At 38.1% G+C, this 16181-nt stretch overlaps 1 protein-coding gene across 5 annotated transcripts in view; it reads left to right on the top strand.

Annotated features, from left to right (window-relative positions):
- The window catches only part of CAMK4 (calcium/calmodulin dependent protein kinase IV), a 207127-nt gene that overhangs the window by 29912 nt on the left and 161034 nt on the right, over window positions 1-16181 (top strand). For 4 of the 5 annotated variants that reach the window (XM_026059868.1, XM_026059870.1, XM_026059869.1 and 1 more), the window contains one exon: window positions 86-293. In XM_026059868.1, the coding sequence (XP_025915653.1) occupies window positions 127-293 (167 nt within the window). In that variant the 5' untranslated portion in view covers window positions 86-126. Of the gene's footprint in view, window positions 1-85; window positions 294-3548; window positions 3634-16181 lie in introns of those variants that run through there. The other variant, XM_026059872.1, reaches the window with a different exon arrangement.

The raw sequence follows: 16181 nt of genomic DNA, 5'->3' as shown, positions 1-16181 counted from the left end.
CGGCACGGCGGGGGGAGGAGGAAGAGGAGGGGAGGGAGGTGAGGTGCCGCCGCTGCCAGCCGCCTTGTCGCTCTGCTCTCCGCAGCCGGTGCGGAGGAGGGGGCAGCCCCCGGCAGGCGTCCCGGTATGCTGAAAGTCACCATGCCCTCCTCTTCCTCCTCCTCCTCCTCCACCTCGTCCTCCGGCTCCTCGTCCGCCGGCCGCGCCGCCGGCGCCGCGCCCGACTACTGGATCGACGGCTCCAACAAGGACACGCTGGCCCACTACTTCGAGCTGGAGTCCGAGCTGGGACGGTGAGCGCCGCGCCGCGCCGGGGGCTGCCGCGGGGGGTCGTTGGGGCTGCGCGGCGCCGGGCGGCCGGGGCCGGGGTCGCCGTCGCCTCCCCGTTACGGCGGCATCGCTATGTCCGGGGCTACAAACTTTGGCTCGTGCGAACGGCATCACACAAGTGTGCCGCTTTTTCGGCATGTGTGTCTCCCCGTTTTCCATGGGAAGTAGTTCCTTGTAGGAGGCAAGCTTTGCCAGTCCTCCAAAGAAATAGTGATTTTTTTCTAAGAACAGTTATCAGTCCGTTTTGGTAAACACTTGTCCACATGAGCAGTTTTACTGTAGTCAGGCTTCCCATGTACCTGCAGACCTAGTACTGTATGAGCTGAATGTTAAGGATTTCTTTGATAATACTAAAATGTTGCTAATTCACAGCTTTATTTTATGTAAGACCTTTTATCGCTATCTTGATATCAGCACCTTTAGACCCTCCCCTGACAAAACCCCTGCTGAAGATCCCAGTGCGTAGATAGGCCTCTCTGAACAATGTCTTTTCAGTGGAGCACAGTGTAAACGAGTGAACTTGTACAGGTTCATTCATGAATTTTACACTGATGCTTCTGCCTGGTAACTTAAAGGTCCATGTGTTCCTTTTTTATTTTATCTCTTTCAAACTGAAACCYGGTATAAAATGCCTTTACCTATATCTAACATGTAGTTTTTGCTCTCCAAATACGATGGCTGGTTCATACTGAATTTGTGGGTAGAAAATAGCATGTAAAAAGAAAAAGTAGCTAAGTAAAGCTTTATCAAGGATCTTGCAATAGATGGCTTTACAGATAGCAAAGTTAGTAACAGCAGTTGTTAATTTTAACAATGATAGGTTGTTAAAATCCTAGATGATAGTGAGAAATTTGCAGGTAATAACATGGTTGCCTTGGTACAGTATTTTTGCAGGAAGGACATGTGCAATGAAAGATATTGCTACAAAGCATACCTGTGCTTGCTGTGCTGTAGGGGCAGGAAAGGCTGTAGAAATACAGTAGTATCAATCTTGGCTTGCTGGCTAGGTCTCAAGCGTCTGCTACTACCTCTTTGCCGCTATTGCCACTCATGCTAGCTAGATTTAAATAAGCATAGATTTATGTACCCTTACTATATTTATGCTTTACTTCAGTGTACACCTACACAGACATATAAAAAGTGTAATGTAGAAAATATTGTCACGTCAGTATAATGTCCAAAATTGGCACAAAAGTGTGTACTGCTGAACAAAAACAATTGATATCAATTCTGTCACCTGTATTAATGCTGTTATGTGTGGTCTCTCTATAATCCTGTTCAGCGTTTATTCTAGTGACTGTAGGCTTAATTTACAAACAGTTTGTATTGATGATACATGATATATTTATTGCATAGCCTGGGAAAGGGCTTTAAAATGTGTATTTTCCTGCATGGGAGAGGAAAGGGTAATGAAAGCTGCAGTATAGTGGAGTATTTCACCATGCAAGGTGAGACAGTAGAAGGTGCTGAAACCCTAACAAAAGCTTTGAATATGGAAGATAACCACACCCAACTAGTGTAGAGATGCAAGTCACTAAGTCTGTGCTGCTATTGGATAGAACTAGGAAATCAGATTAAAAATAAAAGCAGAGAGAAGATAGGAAATAAGAACCATCTTGAACAAAGACCCTGCGATAGGGAAGGGGGAGAGAAGACCTCGAAGGGGAGATTGCACTAAAGTGTATGATGAGATCTTGGTCCTCAGCTCCCAAGGCTCACGCTTTGAGATCCGTTCTGAGCCAGCATCCAGGGTGCTGCTGCGTATCTCAGACTCCCTCTCATAGCTCTGATATATCTTAGCAAATCTAACAGAGAGATCCAACAATCATTTTTAGTTAATAAGTATCACATAAAACCACATTCTACATTTTGTTTTCTCTTGGTAACCTTGGCTCCAGCCTTTTAATTTTGGAGATGACTTTGAGTACCTCTGGAAGAAATATTCCTTGCCCAGGTTGATGGTGAAAATGTATGAATGAGGCTGAAAAAGGCTGAAAAGATGCAAGAAGTCCAAATAACTCTAAAGGAAACAACAGGAGACGTTATCCTAAAATATATTTAACAAATACAGGGATTGGAAGATGTCTTTTGTCAGACTGCAAAGACCTGCATATGGACAGTTGTTGTATGGGAATTCCCTTTGGAAGGAGTGCCCTTTCTGCAAAGCATGTCTGGCAGATCCCTGAAGCATTATAGCCAGTAAATCTTGTTTGTATGACCAGGTGAGGTGCTGTTGGGAAGAGAGGGAAGGTCCTCTAGCAAAATAAAGTGTCTAAAAGCTTGGGTAGCAGTAAACAGTTTTCGACAGTGGAGTTCCACAGGGGTCCATGCTACTCAACGTTCTCAGAAGTAAAGGCATTGAATAGTGAAATTTGCTGGTCTTACTAAATTGCTGAGAGTTTTAAAGACAACGTTGCCCATGAAGAATTGCAGAAAGACCTTATTAGACTGTATGGGTATTTAAACAGCAGGTGAAATTCAGTTTAGGTGAATAAATGCACATGGGGTGGGGGAGAAACACTGTATTGCACATAAAGAATGAAATCTGATTGAATCTTTACAGTTATAATTTGCAGGTCTATGAAAATATCAACTCACTGCACACTAGTGCTCAAAAATCCCCCAAGTAAAATGTTAGTCTATTTTCCTTTCTCGGTGAATCCTATTAGAGGGGTTAAGATGGAGATCTGTGAAGTCATGTGAGGCACAGGACCCCTGGTTAGGGATGTCTGTCTGCTGTGTTGTCTTTGATGCATGGTCTACAGGGCATCAGGTGAAGCTAGCAAGTTCAAAAATGAACAACAAGAGATAAGACTTTATTTATTTATTTTGTACTGTGTGGAGCTGTACAAAGTGGTGGAACTCCTGGCTACTGTATATTATGGATGCTAAAAGCTTACATGGGTTCAAGGGGCAACTGGGCAAGTTCACATTGAGGAAATCCATCAAGACTGATAAAATGCAAAGATACTAATTCTTGAACCAGAAACTGTTGAATGTTATGAGAATATTCTTTGACAGTATTGCTATAGGTTTGCTCTGTTCTGGTATTCTTGAGACATCTGGGTTTGGCTACTGTTAGAAACAGTGTTCTGGGCTAGACAGACTTCTGATCTGACCCAGTGCAGCTGTTTTTATGTTTTACTGAATGCTTGGCTAATGCACCTTCCTTTTAGTCCATTTCTGACCGGATGATTTTTGTCTGTGCCATATAACAGGAGTTCAGAATGCTGTAAAGATGAAATTTTGATCATCATTGTTTTACCAACTGTATTTGTTATTTCTCTGAAGGTGGCAACATTGGTGAGTTGTGAATTTTTGAATCTTGTTCTGAGTGAATTTCAGTTAAAAGCTTATTTTTCACAGTATCTTGAAAAAGGATTTAAATAATATTAGGTACTAAACTTAAATATTCTGTAAAGCTTAAGACCTTTTGTTAGCCTTATATAACATATTCTATTTCATTTGGTACAGAGTTTCTAAAGTAAAGATTAGTATAGTGATATTTTGAGGTGGGAAAAATTCAATAACAATTTTTTTGATACTTGGCAACATCACAAAAAAGAACTTTTTCTTTGCTGGAATTTTAATTAATGTTTTACTTAGCATGCAGTATCTCATGCCGAACTGTGCCAAAATACAGAATGATTTGAGTTGAAACTGTCTAAATCAATTATTGTAGGCATTTTGCAGATCTATTAAATGGTCAAGAGCAGCTGGAAATATTTCCTACCAAATCCTTAGGGCTTTCTTTCCATTCCAAAAATAAAATTAAAAGAAAAAAACAAGAAAAGTTACAGGCATTTTTCTTTGTATGAGGATGATCAGCAGGATCTTACAGGGTTACTTTTTCCTTCCTGGACTGGTCTTTCAACTGTGCGGTCCTTGTTGAGGACCTGAAACTGAAAGACGCTTGGGACTTTCAACTTACCTTGAATGGACAGTGTGAACTGAACCATAGGTGGTTTCTCTCCTTGAGGAGTTCTTAAGGCAGAGAGTTTGAATCTGAGGTGTGGTTTGAACTCACAGTCTCGGTATGTAGCATGACATTTCTTACCCTGTCAATCCTATTTACAAGTGCTGTCATAGCAGCATTTACTTTTTAATGGTAACAGTAGATGAAATCAGATAACTGTTTCTTGTAAGTGTAGTTTTATAGAAATGGATTAGTTTTGCATATTAGGTTTCAAACTGTTTTTACTTTGAAAGTATGTCAGTTAGATTCCCTTCCATTCCTCCATATTTAAAAAAAAAAAATTAAGGGCCTTTTTTTCTTAACTGTCTATCTAAAGAATCATTTGTTGTACAGAGTGTTTGCTATATTTACTTTGAAAATCACATGTTCATTTTGCTTTGCGGTGCATTTAAAGTAGGTCACTCTCTTCCTCAACACAGCATTTACTTGCATGTTTGTGATTTTTAATGCTGGGCCTCAGGATTTCCCAAGCAGCTACATACATGCTGCTTGACAGTACATAGTGTTAGCTGTCTAAATGCGAGTGTGGGGTGCTTAGCTGAACTGAGGTGAGTAATTCCACATGGAGAATTATCTTTGAACAGTAACTGCCTGTGTAGGTTTGTCTATCCCCCAGGTCGTGTAGTGCTGCCAGCTGCTACTTGCTCCTTACCCTGGCAGCTCAGTCCTGCAGACAGGCAGTAAGGGTTTTCGTTCCTGCTGATCACCTGATGGGGAAGGTGAATGAAGGGGTGGGTCTGAGGTCTCATTTGGGGCTGTTTGTGGTATGTTGGATCTTTGCTTGAGGTAGGAAGATAGCAGTCTTAGGGGACATGGTGCCCTTGTGGGGGTTGGCCAAAGCATATGGTGGTAGGTGGACATAGTCCGCCTGTCTCCTTCCTGTATTGCACTGGCTGGCATAGGTCTAGGTGAAGATTTTCAGTTCTCTTTTCTGCTGGAAGGAGTGTTCATCTTTTCTTTCCCCTGGAAAAAATGTCCTAAATAATTGGCCACAGGCTCCTCTCTGGTAAGCATGTTCTTTGCTCCTTCTGTTGAATCTGTGCTGTTATGAGAAGACAATTCAATGTTCGCTTAGCCAGAAAGAGGACATCAGAGAGAGTTTGGTAAGTAGGGCGCCCACCTATGAGGGGATCAGCATGTCACTCCTCATTCAAATGCATGTCCTTCTACAGAGAGTCATAAATAAAAATTAATACCAAGCAGTAAATGTTTTCTGTGGAAGCTCTATAGCTTCTCAGCCCACTGTTCTGGATGAAATTCCTGGCTTGGGTACTAGGAACCAGAACTTGTCAATGTAATAACCCAGTTTTTCACAACTAAAGCTTCTTTACTCAGTGCAGGGAGAGTATTTTCTTCATTTCCATTTGGTTCAGTTCAACAACTGGTTTATTCAGAGCTGAAAAACTAGGTGTTGGAAAAAGCAAGTGAAGAAATTTTCCTCTACCGTTCTGTAAATAGGAAATGGGAGTAGACATACCATTTCACTTGAGCCTCTCTGATCGTGGAGAGAGATGGGCTTTTAAGGTAGGTGCTCTGAACCTTGCCATGGAGGATTGTATTATTGACTATGTTGTCCAGACACCTATGCTGAACACTAAGTTACTTGCCTAGAAATTAACTCTGCATGTGCATTTTCTTAATTAGGAAAGGGGGTGGCTTTTTTGGAGAATCTGTTGACATATTTGTTGTTTCGTTCTTATTTTCATCATAAAAAGTATTCAAGATTTTTCAGACAGTGGTTTAAATTCCTTTACAGTTGGTATTTGTGGCAAAATGCTTGTTCCATTGCAGCCAGGAGTTTTACATTGAACTGCAAACTCAACACCTGCAACACTGAGGCTCAAAAAACATATGCCAGAATATGCATTTTTCTCAATGGCTTATGTTTGTATCTGATTCATGTTAATACTGTGATTGAGGCATTGCTTCATGGCCATTATATAACTGATAGAAAAGAGGTTTGTTGATTCGGTTTTCTGTGGACAAAGGCATTTAGATGTCAACCGTTGCGGACAGTCACAACAGAGAATCTAATGCCACAGTAGTCGTCTCCTTTCAGATATGTGCTAATGGTTCTTTTTATGGAAGAAACTGTCCTGCTACCTCTGTTAATAAACAGATAATTTGTTTTTTAGTACAATCAGYAATACCTTATCTAAGTCTTAGCTGTATTATATCAGAAATGGTTTATTTGAAGCAAGTGTTTTTTCTTCTACATAGGAACCAGAATAGATTACTGGTAAGGGCATGCATCTACATGTTTTCAATTACAGAAGCATTGTGATTTTATTTGTAATACTGTATTACACCATACCTATTTTTAAAAGGTAATTTATGGGTGCATCTACACTGAAGTTTTAATTTGGATCAGGAGTGAGATTTTTTAAAATGTGAATATCCCACTTATACCCTCTCGCTGTGCTTTGCTTTGCATCAAGGAGCAATCTTGGAGTGCACGGAGCAGACTGAATGAAACTGAATCAGAAGATGCAGTTCAGGTGCACACCTAATCCGCTCTAACCTCTTGTGAATGTTAACTTCACAGGACCAGATTAGAGCTAGTCTGAAATAAAACTTGCAAAAAGCTTATACGTTGATATTGGCTTGTTGACAACGTCTGTTCTGCAGGTGTGCTCCTATTGCRCTGCAGTATTTGCTTATGCATACCTGGCCTGTATATCCTAGTGATTTTACATTTGAATCTAGCTGTAGTTAATCCACAAGATGATAATAGGATGCTTACATTGTCACACATTCAACATAATGCTCAGGTCAATGTCTGTCTGCTCAAGTTTTAATTAACTTGTAAGCTAGAGTGAATATATATTATACAAATGAAAATTTAGGACTAAGAATGGGCAGTGAAAGAGTAGTGCTTGCAGAGTATCGCGTTATATCTGTATCTGTATTAGTCTGTGTACTGAATGTATTGTTCTGTCAATAAATCGAACCTTTACCATTTTGTTTTCTATTAAATGAGTGCTGGGGTAGCTTTGAATGCTGTAATGAAAAGGTGATCATTTTGTATAATTTTCACAGCTTGCGAGTATTTAAAGAGGAGCTATTAATTATGAAAAATGTGACATTAGAGAATGGTTATTTCTTTATTTTGAAGGTATTACTTCTGTCAACCATTATGCATTTTGCAGTTGGTTTTGGTTAACTTTTTTAATTTGAAAAATTGCATTTCTAATGGAGCAAAAGAATAGCTCTTGAGATAAATAATGAAAAAGTTTGAGCTTTTAGGAGTGAAAATTAGTGATAACAGTTACATCAACACAAGAAATGTCATATTTGAAAAACATTGTAGTAGTCTGCAAGGGGTTGAATGTAACAAAATTGTTCCTTTCAGCTTGATACAGAAACAGTACATATGAATTTGAGTAAGAATTTTCAAGCTCGGTTGAAAGCATTTCCGTAAGTGTGACTGGGTAATAGGCTTCTGTCATTGTGCATGGAGGGTAGGTAAATTTACTGAAGCCTTGTGGTATGAGAAGTAAATATCTGTTCATTCCACTGCCTCTCTGTAGGGGTGTGTGTGTGTGTGTGCGCAAGTATGCATGGTATTGTGTAAGGGATTGTAATGAACACAGTTGCATGAAAAAAATAGGCAGAATTCTACCAGTAACAGATGTTTAAATGGTTGCTTACACAGAAAATACACATATTTGAAAACAGCACAAATTGTGACTGGTGGTCAGTGAAAGAATATTGACTATTTGCTATGACACACTCCCCATCTGTGGAAGTTTAAGTACTTGCTAGGGGAGCCTAATTATCCTCTCCAGTGATTGAAGGACAATCAGGGAAATTTTATCTGCCTGAATGTTGTCTGAAAAGGTCAATCAGGAAATAAAAACTAGGCATCCCCAGCTCTAGCTTTGTCTATAGTCCAATGAATTGAACTGGCTTTACCACAGCGATCCTGAATGATTTTTTTCTGTGGTATTCTGTTAGCTAGAAGGCTGGCCTGGCTTTTAAAAAGCAAGTTGCAGATACTAAATGTTCTGTAGAAAAAAGTGCAAAGACTTGAATATTATTTTCATCTATGTATATACAATACTTATGAACCATAAGTAGGAGTTAAGAATGTGTAAAAGAACTAATGTATATTCCCTTCTGCCTGCACAATGAGGCAGAATTTAAACATATAAACTTGCCTATTTGCTACTGACTTCCTAATTTAAGAATTCTTATCAGTTCTGCTTCCTCTCTTCACAATAAGCAGACCTCTATCTGAATAGTCATTAATTTCACAAGGAATATATTTTTATAGTACAGGGATGCTCATTTTGAGTAAGGTAATCAAATGTGCCATTTATTTCCAAAAGGTGCTGCTGCTTTTGGTTCTTGCTTTGTCTAATGTGATATATATATTTTCCCTTTCTACCCCATTTTAAAAAATAAATAAGAATGACAGCTTTTGCAAATAGCCACTGATACCCTGAAAATACTATTTTATATGTTGTTAGTGATCCTTTATATGGCCTTGCATTGTCAGCATCTTCAGCCAGTCAGTAATCACCAGAAAATGCATTTTAACTTACAGGTTGCTGCTTTAAGAATAGAAGAATATTCAGTAATAACTTTGCTTGCTTGTTCTTTGGAGCCTGAGCTAGTAGCTCTGTGAAATCTGAGACAGAGATTATTCATTAATAATTGAATTTAGGTATTTTTGTGTAGTGGAAGCATGTGGTGTTTATGTTGTCACCTTTACCTTACTCTTCTACCTCAGTGTTATGAAAGGTCTTTTCAAGGTGACCTTTCTTTTGGCAAAAGTGCAGAGGATGTGTTTTCCATGAGTCTCTCCATGTTACTACTTAAACCTTTAGAAACTCATTTGAACAAGGCAAGAAAAGGACACTTCTCCTTTTCTCCATTCCAAGACTCTAGATCATTGCTTGTGAAACTTTCCCAGCTCTTTGAGACCTAGGGAATAAGATCTGTTTTGGAAGCCAAATTCATATTTAGTTTTAACATGGCTTAGTAGGGAAGGTTCTGTCCAGAATGATCTCTCAGTTGGAAGAACACTCTGGAGCAGCCCCGATGTAGTGCATTACCAAAGGTGGTACATTTTTGGGTCAGAATGCCGTTTCCCCTAAGGTTTACTGGGCAATGTAGGAAAGTGGGCGTTGTGTCTCCTTTTCATTTTCTGGGTGGTTGTGATTTTTAAGACTTGTTAGCATGATGCAATAGAAAAGTTCATTGAGAATGAGATTTCTGAGACCAGTTTCAAGTGTAGGATATTTGATAAATATATTGCATTATATAGCCTCAATATCTTAGACTATATAATTTTTAAAATGGAAAGATGGAGTYGTGATGATATATTATACCAAAGCATATTGCAAATGTACATTTTTGTGATAGAATGAAAGCAAAAATGGTATAGTTACTGTCATTGGTGACTATCGCTTAAAACACACTAACTGTTGGGAGATGGACCCTCAATGTTATATCTGTTGCTCTGAGAATAGATTTGTGAGGTAGTGTTGCTTTCCTTGTAAAATAATTCTGAAGCTAGGAGGCACTAAAACGATATGACCTTGGAAGGGACCATTCAGTTCATAGCAAGCAGATTATATATTCTCTTGGAGCTTCCTCTGCAGGGGATAATAAGGAAGAAATTATTTGGCATGAACCACCAAATTATATGGTCAGAATTGTATATTAATTGCAAAAAACAAGTAAAAAAAAATTGTCTGAACAACTTGATACTGTAGCTCATATGTCGTCTGCTTTTCACATGTGCAACTATCCCTGCTGGAATTCAAGACCCRCAAAACTTCAATTAAGAGATAAGTAAAATTGAACCCATTTGAGGAAAAAGTTTATAAAACATGCTGCCCTTTGACAGTTTACTATCTACTTATCATTGCCTTTTGGAGATAAAGCAGTGGTGAAACAAGCCCAAGATTCATGATGCATAGCTTCAAAAGTAACAACATTAAAATTTAAATCCTAGAACAAATCTGTTCTGCACTCAGACACATACCTCACTGTGAGCATCTGTATGCCACAGATGAGATGCCAGAATTGCAATTTTACCTCAGAACTGATGTCATCTCCACACTCCTTTTCCCCAAACTCTCTCCACTAGAAATATGTGATGCATCTCTCCTGTGGCCCCTCTCCAGGCTTTGTGGAAAAAAGCAGTTGTTCAGGTTTAAGGAAGAGGCAGCATTCAAAAACAGAGTGTTTTTCCCCACTCTCAATAATTCTTCCTTTTTGCAAGTATTCATACAGTTTCTTCTGAATTCAGACAACATTTGGTTATCATACATCTATCAGTATTGTTGTTTGTTTTTTGTCTGTAACATATAGTCATATCTACCAGGTTCACTGCCTTCATAGTACATCTTAAAATACTCAGTTGACAGTGTTTTTATTCATGAAGATGATCCTGATTCTTCTATGAACTTTAGCAGGACTGATTACTGCATAAACAAAATGTTCTGCAAATGTCTTGATTTAAAAATTTTATGTTTTCTAATGAGGTAGCAAAGCATTATGATGTGACTGAGGGGATCAGTCGGATCAGCCACAACAAATTGTGAATTGCCTATTGACCTTCATTCGTATTTAAAAAAAAAAAAAAAAAAAAATGAAATCCAGGGATTCCAATTTAACCTAAATAAATTACTTTCAGTGAACAATTTTGCTCTCATGAATGAATGAAAATTGAAAAAAAAAAAAAGCTTGCAAAATGTTAATGAATATCCTTGGGATAAGAAGTCTTATATTATCTTAAAATACTTTCAAAATAGTATTCTTATTGATTTCTCTTAAAATAATCCTAGTTAACAGAAGCACACTGCCAGTACCAAGGAGTATTGTTCTATTGTTTTATTTTTTGTTTAGCTGGAAAAAAAAATCTCTGTTGAAAGAATGCACCTTCAGGCCTCTTCTGTGGAAAGCTGGACATCGCTTGTACAACATCAACATGGTATTGAAGCATCTTAGGTGCTTATACTTTTTGGAGATTGTTTGAATTTTATTCAAACTTCAGCAAGTGTTCTTTTCAGATTATCTAAATATGCAAAATGGTGTTTGCTGTTTCTGATTTGTTAGGTGTTCTGCACCTGTATAACATTGTGACCTGGTGAGAGTATTTTAAAAATATGCTTTGGGCCAGAAATTATTCCAATTCTTATGGCACATGATTTTTTTTTTTTTTTTTTTTTTTTAGCATAGTGGTACTAAATAACTTTAGCGGAGAAAATGGATGTCTTATAAGAGTGAAGCTTATGATGCCTCAGGTTAAAATTTGTAATGGATTAGTACTGAATTTTTTATACCTATTGACACATTTTCTAGATTAATGAACCAGAGTTCTGCTCTGTTATACCAGTGCGACACCCTGCAGTTGCATGTTTTCCTGGTGGTGAGCGTTTGCTTGCCAGCTTTCTGTAGTGTGCCGTAATGATTAGCTAAACTAGAACACAAAACATACTGAGGACTCTTAATGTCGTTATCATAAACTGAGTTTAGAGAGACCTGCAAGATATGGGTGCATGAAGGTTTTGCCTGCTAGCTTCATTTGATGCCCCCTGCTTTTTGTGCTGTAAGGGAAGTGAACGATCCATCCCTTTGTACTCCCTTTAGACCTTCATGCTTTTCTGGCTGATTAGTTTAGTAAAATTAAAAAGAGAAAAGCTGCAAAGTTGATTTTGTAATGGGAAGCAGCAGTTTCATGGTGTAGATATGGGTGACTGGTTAGAAAATACTAACAATTTTTTCAGTGACTTTAGGTTTTCAGTGTTCAGATCAACAAACGTGGTAACTTGATTTTCTGGAGTTCTTTGCAGTATGGTGTAAACTGCAAATGCTTCTGGAGTGTGTCGCTCTCCGTTTGCAGGTCTGTTAGCTAATTGGCAGGGAATTGATTTGAGTTGAAAGAGGAACTCTACTGTAGTCTTGACAAAATGCTGTTAGAACCAGTAATATTAGTGCAGAGCCTTGACACTATAAAACTTGACACTATAAAAGCAATACTCATTTTGTTTGGTGCAGAAGGCAAGTAAATTTATTGGGTCTGATTCTCCCTTCACAGCAACTTATTTCAAGAATATCTCAACTGCAAACAAGAACAGATTTGGATTGGTATTTGAAATTAATAATTTGTGACTGCTAAATTTAATCAGTAATCCGTTGCCAGATATGGTCAACGTGAATTGGAAAATCTGCGGTGAAAAGATACCATAAAACTCACTGGCATGTTTTCTGCTCTGACTCTTATAGTGACAAAACCCTTTTCTAGCATAATAAAGATGGAGATAAATTATTTCTTGTATTTAAATTCAAATCCCCCCTCCATGCATAATTCATATCATAAGTGTTCAAAAGTAGTGGAACAGGAGTAAAACTGAGTGAAAAAGGCATTTTATTCATTACTATAAAAACTTGCTCATAGAATTGCTTTGATTGGCAGTGGTATAAAGAGAATACACTTCTATTTCCAGAGAATCATTCGTTTCAAATGACACAACAAGCTTGGTCATCTCCTCCTCTGCCACCTCCTCTTCCTCCTCAGCAGAAAAATATCTTTTTGACCATTTTGAATCTTCAGTTTGGCTAGTGGAAGGACAATAGCCAGCATTTGTATAAAGTAATTTCAGTTGATTTGAGCTATACTAGTCTATTTCTATTGTTCTAGCAACATTTATATATTAAAAAAAAAATTTAACCTCTTCACCTTCTTTTTCTGCATGACTTTAGGTGAGATTAAATACCTTTTGTGATGGAAATAATCATACTAGATAAAGTTTTTTTGCAGATGACAGTCTAAATTGGAGCTGGTAAAATTTATTTTGTAAATAAATTGCCCAGCAGATCTTTGCTTCTTTCTCCTGTCAGTCCATATTTTGTAAACCAGCTATATTTGCTATTTGCAACAATAAATATTTACCAAATAGTTTGTTTAAATAGTTTTCTGTGGTGCTTCTTATGAACCATGTACTTTAACTGTTCTCAGTATTTAAAAAGACCATTTTATTGTTTTTCTCTCCCTAGTCGCAGCTGTCATGAACTTATGAAACAGAATAATAACAAATGGCAAGAGTTGTTATTCATGAACAAAGGCATGTGGCCATCAAAAGAACATATTTCACCTTGAATAGCCATGTATATTGAAGTTTGTTTTATGCAGACATTCACATTGCTACAATAGTGAATTGGTAGACCTGAGAAACTCCAGAATTTCCATTCCATGGTAGATTTCAATGTTTCAGCATTTGTTTTTGTCTTGAATTAGGATGAGTAGTTGAAGTATCGACATGATATGGACAGCGGACAGTTTTACAGCATGGAATTTTTCAAAAATTTTGACTTAAAATTTACAAACTCTTTGACACTTTAAACTTAGTGTTGATTGAAGACATTCTTGAATCAAAACAAGCAACTTTCAAGAACAAACTATGCTTATCTGTTGTGCCATGGTGTCTCATGAGAATTTTGATGCAGCTGCCTCCTTCTCCTGTTTTCCCCTTCTGTCTGTGGTCCCTACTCGGACCGTATTTTACATGCTGTACCAAAAGTGGTGCAGCTTGCATATGATGTATTCTCCTACTGGAACAGAGTGAAGCTGCAGAAGCTGCATTTTTCCACTGAAAAATGACTCCACTTACAAAATTCTCAGCCTTTCCTAATAAGGAAAATAAACATTATTGAATGGGACAGGATCAAATTTGCCTTTCTCACAGCTGTTACCTCAGTAGCTTATTCCTGTCTATTTGTTTGTTGCCTAAACTACATCTGTTCCGTTTTCCTTACCTGTCTGCAATTGATGAGACTCCTAATTTATAGCAGCGTTCCTGCTATTTGTCTCTAATACATGACCTTGCATTTAATACAGCTAAATTTTATCCTGTTTTTGTGATTCTAGTTCCTCAACTAATACAGTTCTTCCCTTCTGATATTACAGCCCTCTCCTGTGTTGCCAGTGCCTCCCACCTTTGTCATCAGCAAATTTAATTAACACAGTCTTAAGTTTGTGTTGAAGCCATTAATGAAAACATTAAATAGAATGTCTGACAACGAAAGAGACACTGTTCAAACACACGTCAGAACAAACTAGATACACCGGAGAAGAGCAGTATGTTTCTGGCAAGCTTTTGAAGGTTAGGCTACACAGGCGAATTACCTTGAGAGGAAGAGTACCTCTCTAAAAGCAAATATTTTATAAAACTGTTCCCCTCTATACTGCTATCTCACTTAAATTTAAACACAGAATTCTTATAATATTGCCCATATATTAAATCCATGCTTTCTTCCCCTCTTTGGGGGCTCCTTGCTCTAAAGGCTAAGGAAGTCTGGGGCTATTCCCACCTCTCTCTCCCACACACCTMGTACTCCCTTTAGAAAATGGTCTCAGTGGCCATTATGCAAAGAGGAAGAAATATTGAATTCTTCACTGTATTTAACTGATGCAGTTTCAGAGGCTGAGACGATTGGGCATTCTATACCTTTCTTCTTGTGATGAGAGCCAAACAGAATATGATTGCTATGCTAGTCAGAGAGCCGACAGAAATTTTGATGTTTCAGGGGAAGCGAGGGATTAGATTTCATTATGCAGATAGGTGTCTACCAACATCCCATCTTCCTCCTCCCATTTTTGGAATGTGGACTAAATGATAAATTTAATGATTCTTGAATGTAAAAAGACTCAGCTCCAATAACACTCTGAAACAAAAATGAAAAATAGTATGTTTTTAAATCACACTTGAAAATTATATGGGTCTATGAAATATAGATCCTGATTTGTCATCACCTTTTATCCAGAATAATAATTGCAGCAGTGAAAAATGACTGCAATTGTGGAATAAAATGCTACCCTTCATATATCTATAGGTTATAAAAAAAATCCATTTAAATTTATTTGTAAATTTGATCATCTGAAAATATAATACCAGTAATTAAAGGACTAGTGGCTGTTTTAAAGCTGATTAGATGGGGGGATATTAAGAAATTTGTGATAACTCTCCCAGTTACTAATGGAGATGACAAATACAAGTAGTTTGTGGATATTTGAGAAATTGTGTGAAAGACATCCAAAGCAGTTTTTGTTCCACTAGAGCCCCACTGGATTTTAATTCAGTGACTTACATAGGGAGGCAATGGAAGTACGATAAGTTTTAGATAACAATCGCTCAACACTTTGGGTGACCAATTTGAAAACTGAATAAATACATTAGCTGAAATATTGTATTTACAATGTATGTAAAGAAGTATTAATGCCATTGCTCAAGGCTTTGAATTATAAAGTTTGTCTGGAATACTGTGTTTGGTTATAAAACCTGCATCGAGAAAGATGAGCTCTTGGTGGGAACTCTTACTACCAGAGCATGGGCATTAGGATGGTCAATCCTGTCTTCCCAGCTAGGGATATGTTTATAAAGATGTCAGCTTGTCTGTCCATACTTCAGTCAGGTTGAGTGCCAGCTAGCTCTGGTTCAGAAGCATTTTGCTCTGATTCTCCTTAGAGTTTACTGGCTTAGATGTACCACCAAGTCAACTCTGCAGTGTGGCTCCTGGGTGGAAGCTGGATCATGCCAGCTACCCTWGTGTGGGCAGAGCAAAGTCACGCTTGTGCAGACTTACTGTGTAGGAGCCGGGTTTCTTCAACAAAGTGATGCTGAGGAGAGGAGGTGATAGTTCTCCAGCAGTATATCAAAGGAATAAGAACCTGTGAGGTAGAATAATTCACTTAAATTTAAGGACTACTCCTGCACACAAAGAAGCAGTGGGGGTTACTTGGTCATGCTTACAGTAAGAATGTAATTTAGAAGAAAATATCTAGCCATTTGCAGTTCTGTAGCAGCCTTTTCAATAGGAGCAGCAGAGGCAAGAAAAGGGCTAAAATTAGTACATGATCATT

The sequence above is a fragment of the Apteryx rowi genome, unplaced genomic scaffold, assembly GCF_003343035.1.
Source record: "Apteryx rowi isolate R43461 unplaced genomic scaffold, aptRow1 scaffold_161, whole genome shotgun sequence".
In the NCBI taxonomy this organism is placed as follows: domain Eukaryota; kingdom Metazoa; phylum Chordata; class Aves; order Apterygiformes; family Apterygidae; genus Apteryx; species Apteryx rowi.
This window is presented reverse-complemented; position numbering and strand designations above follow the sequence as displayed.